The 4,774-nt window shown below is 52.9% G+C and overlaps 1 protein-coding gene across 3 annotated transcripts in view; it reads left to right on the forward strand.

The window, feature by feature from the left end:
* Positions 1-3,179: 3,179 nt before the first annotated feature.
* Positions 3,180-4,774, forward strand: part of ACOT12 (acyl-CoA thioesterase 12) — a 26,400-nt gene continuing 24,805 nt past the window's right edge. Inside the window, exon 1 of one of the 3 annotated variants that reach the window (XM_042023067.1) lies at positions 3,180-3,384. In XM_042023067.1, coding sequence (XP_041879001.1) covers positions 3,195-3,384 — 190 coding nt within the window. In that variant the 5' untranslated portion in view covers positions 3,180-3,194. Of the gene's footprint in view, positions 3,385-4,529; positions 4,616-4,774 lie in introns of those variants that run through there. The other 2 variants (XM_042023069.1, XM_042023068.1) reach the window with 2 other exon arrangements.

Here is a 4,774-nt window from a genome sequence, read left to right on the forward strand (position 1 = left end):
GTAGTTGTATTTTCACAAGCTGTGTCCCAAAATAACCCCACAACCAAACACCTTTTTTCCATAAATAACTAGGACTATGAAAGAAGCATACATAAAACATTTGTAACTTCAGGCAGTAATACGTTTGTTTCTAGAACAAAAAAGTATGCTGTCTACAGAAATGCACAGCTCTATACTGCAGTTGATTTACTGCAGTAGCTGACATCTGCATTTAAAGTGTTACCAAAACGATGCATTTTGGAACACTTCTTGCTAGCTCTAAGGGCTTTACTTTACAGAAGATTTGTTCACATCTAAGACTGCGCTCATCTTTCATTAACTGGAAAAGATGCACAAAGGTGCTTCCACAAAGGCTGCCTTAGGTCCAGCTACCTTGGTGGTGATGCCACAGGTGCTGCTGAAGCTGTGCCACAGAAAGTACTTTTCAAGTGGGAAACCATTGAAAAGCACAGATCTCCTCTCTGAACTGGGGCCAGCAGCTTAATTCCTCTTTTCCAGCAGTGAAAGGAGAACAGTACAACTTGGCAGGTATTACCTGAGCACCAAAAGCTGTAAAACACTCTATTAGTCCAATGGAGACTGTGTAAGAAACTACAGGAGTCAGCTTCAGTGGTTCCTTTGCAGTCCATTGTGCTCCTTTAGTTTCCATGTCCTTTAGCTGGAGAGCAGAAGAAATGCAGCTTGTGAAGGCAGAGAATTGTTTGGGAAAGCTCAATTTAGGGTGAGTTCCCTGGCCTCACTGCCCAGGTGTGCCTACACAGTGCGCAGAGCAGGGGAAGCCACGGGCACTGCTCATTTGGATCCCTGTTCACCAAAGGACACCCCCTGAATGAAATCCTTCCCTGAAGGCCAGGAGCTGTGCACAGCTCAGAGGTGTGATTTTGAAACACGAGCTTGCTTTCTCTTTCCCCTCACCCCAGGCACGTGTTTCCCCCCCCCCACACTGCAGATTTTTCATGTGAGCAGATTTTGATTTTTCTTTGCCCCCCTGTGATTCCAGCAGCTTTGCAGCTCCTCATCTCACAGCAAACGAGATCTGTAACAGGCCAGGCATCCAATCACTGGAACTGTGCTAACAGAAGTGCAGAAAGCCACCCGTGGAAGAACAACAAATCAGCATTATCTTAGAGAATGCCTGAGCGTGACAAGGTAAACCTGAACACAAATTTATAAATTACTGGCCTAGGCAGGCAAAACATAAGTGAAGGGGTTTTTTTAATAGGAAAATGTTCGGTTCTGTTTACAGGCTCTTTCTTATAGCATCTAGGACCCACAGTGTGAGAAACTGATAATCTGAGTTTTTGTCATCTGGAGTGAGCAGTTGAGGAAGGAGGAAACGCTGGGTGCAAATCTTTTACAGACCCTGTTTGGGTAGCAAGACCAAGGTGTCTCCCTGCCACGACAGTCCATTTTTTCCCTTCACAGAAGCCAAAGAGGGAGAGAGATACCAGTAAATTTTAATTTTTTTTTTTTTTTCTGAAGCAACAGAACAAAAATAAATGTAGGGAATAGCACAACATTCTGATTTTCAGAGCCAGGATCTTCTGAAATGTAACAAGTGAGGTAATACAGCCATGGTGTTGCTTGATAAAAAGAGTATGTGCATAGAAACAGAGATAGTGCTATAGCAGTTCAGTGATAGACCGTGTGGGAAGAGAATCCCTACTGCACTGAGAAACTCTGTCTTGGTTAAAATTCAAATTTTCCTGGCTGTTATAGGTTAAAGCTGGATCTTTAACAATGTTTAAATGAACAAGTGTTCACGATATAAACTCGTGGATGTATGTTTCTGAGAAATACGGGAAGCCCTCTCTGGAATAGTAACTACCAAGAGGCAAGGTTGTAAGGAAGGGCTACAGAAAACAGTCTTGCTGCTGTATTGAAACCATGCAGCACCGTAGTCAAATACAAGCCTTGCAGTCTTACCTGAAAACCATTTACAGTTTATAACCTCTGCTACATTGCAGTAACACATCTGCCTCACCAGCAGCTGATAAGCCCAGGCACTGAGCACCCCCAAACTGGTTGAGCCTTCAGTAGCAATAACACTGTATCTATGGCAATGGTAAAACTTTGACCCTCCTGACAGTTCAGAAGTGATTGGTCTGCGCTTCCTCAGCAGTGCTTGTATTTTCACAGCATGCAAGAGCAGCAATATCCTTACCAGCTGTGTGAGAAGGAGGAGGTAAGAGAATGAGTTCTCTGTGAGCTGTCCAGCTGTTGGCTCCTGCAGGAATACGTGACCAGGGCCATCGCCACGCAGGTGGGAATCAAAACATCTGTGCTGGAAGTGCCAGCAGTTGCACTGCCTCTGGAGATGGGAACGTGTCTACTCTGGACACATCTGCCAGGCTGTCAAGTTGGTGACAACATGAGAGGGCAAGATTCCAGAAGAGAAATAAAAATATGAGCCAGAGTTAAGACATTTCAGTGACAGTGGACAAACCAAACCTAGCAGTGCCTAGTGCCAGGCTGTGAGGTGATCTTGGGAGCCCTGGGGCAGGAGTGGACGGAACATCTAGTCCATGGTGCCCTGTACACACCAGCACCCCCTTCATTGGAGCTGTTAATCTTGGAGAGGTGAGAGCTGGAGAGAGACTTTGTACCAGGGTATGCAGTGGCAGAACAAAGGGGGAATGGCTTCAAACTGAGATAGTAGGTGAAGATGGGATATTGGGAAGGAATTGTTCCCTGTGAGGGTGGGCAGGCCCTGGCACAGGGTGCCCAGAGCAGCTGGGGCTGCCCCTGGATCCCTGGAGTGCCCAAGGCCAGGCTGGACATTGGGGCTGGGAGCAGCCTGGGACAGTGGGAGGTGTCCCTGCCCATGGCACGGGTGGCACTGGGTGGGCTTTAAGGTCCCTTCCAACCCAAACCATTCCATGATTCCCCTCAGCACTGGCACCCCATCCTCTCATCCCCAACATCTCCTTACTCTCATCCCTTTTCCCTCACCCCTGCTACTGCCATCCCCTCAGCCCCAGACACTCCTTTTCCCTCATCCCAGGCACCCTTCAGCACCTCATCCCCTTCCCCACATCCTCACATGCCCTTTCTCATAATTCCACGCCCTCCTTTCCCCTCAGCCCCACCCCCCTCCTTCCCTCATCCCGGGCACCCCTTTGCCCTCAGAGCCGGCTCCGTTTCCCCTCAGCCCGTCCCGCCTCCGCGGGAGGCCGGCGGGGCGGTTCGGCCGCATGGGCCGGTCCCACCCCGTGGCTGAGGCGGCGGCGGCTGGCGCTGGCCGCGGTGCCGGGCGGAGCGGGGCAGGGTCCCTCATGGCTGTGTGCATGTGCCAGGCCGTGCTGCCGGCCCACGCCGGGCCCCGCGGCGAGCTGGGCGCGGGGCCGCTGCTGCGATGGATGGACGCCGCCGCCTGCCTCGCAGGTACCGCCAGGGGAGCCCGGCCCGCTGCTGGCCCGGCCCGGTGCCGGCCCGGGAGCGGGAGGGGACAGTCCCCGCCTTGGGGCAGCGGGAGGCTTGAGGGAAGGTTTCATCCCGTGGAGCGGGGAAAGGGCTTTGGAAGTTGCAGCGAGTGACAGGGTAGGGCAGGGTGGAAGGGCTCGCAGTGGTCATCCTGTCCCGCCTCGGGCAGCCCCAGAGCACAGGGCACAGGCTCGTATACAGACACTGCTGGGATAGCTCCGGGGAGCTCCACTCCACAGCCTCTCTGGGCAATCTGTTACAGTGCTCCCTGCAGAAGTTCTTCATCATAGAATCACAGAATATCCTGAGCAGGAAGGGACCCACAGGGATCACCCAGCCCAGCCCCTGGCCCTGCCCAGACCCCCCAACAACCCCACCCTGGGCATCCCTGGCAGCGCTGTCCCAACGCTCCTGGAGCTCTGGCAGCCTCGGGGCCGGGACCATTCCCTGGGGAGCCTGGGCAGTGCCCAGCAGCCTCTGGGGGAAGAGCCTTTCCCTGATCTCAGCCTGACCCTCCCTGACACAGCTCCATGTTGAGGTGGAATTTCCTGGGCATTATTTTCTGCTCCTTGCCTTGTGTTGCATTGCTGGGCACCACCAAACAGAGCCTTATCCATGCTCTCACACGCCGTTTGGACATTTATACACGTGGATGAGGTCCCTTCTCACCCATCTCTTCCCGAGGGTGAAAAAGTGACCCAGCTCAGCTTTACCTCATGAAGAAGATGCCCCAGTCCCCCAGTCATTCTTGTAGCCTCTGCTGGACCCGCTCCAGGAGATCCACGTCTCTCTCGAGGAGCCCAGGGGATTTGGAGTCCATTTAGGAGCAGACACCATGAGCTGTCAGATGGCACGGGAGAGCGGGGAAGGTGATGGGAGTGTGAGGATGAGGAGAATTTTAAAAAGGAGCAGCAGAAGGGAAGAAGAGAGGTGGGAAAAGATAAGTAAGAAAGAAAAGTGCTAATTTAAGATTATTGGCACATGCGTGCTAAAAGGAAGGAAAGGTGCCAGTGCCTTGGCAGGGGATTGGACTAAATGGTCTCCAGAGGACCCTTCCAGCCCTAGCTATTCTGGGATTCTGTGGTTCTGTGAAACAACCACATATCCAACCAGCGTGCAGAGCACTCCATGTCTGACGTATCTCGGCTTCGAAAGCTTCTAAAACCTCCTCGCTGACTTGTGGAAGTAACTTGTGAGTGCCTGCTGTGAGCACAGGCTGCAGGGGAAGCGCGGCGAGAGCCGCGGCCGCTGCCAGCGAGCTGCGTTCCCCGTGCGTGCCTGACCCGCCCGCGGCGAGCCTGCGGCGTTCGGGGCTCCTGCCCTTGGGGCTCCTGCCCGTTCGGGGCTCCTG

This window comes from Corvus kubaryi, unplaced genomic scaffold (genome assembly GCF_017639235.1).
Source record: "Corvus kubaryi isolate FWS band 111438036 unplaced genomic scaffold, C.kubaryi_AGA036_p1.0 37236, whole genome shotgun sequence".
Lineage (NCBI taxonomy): Eukaryota > Metazoa > Chordata > Aves > Passeriformes > Corvidae > Corvus > Corvus kubaryi.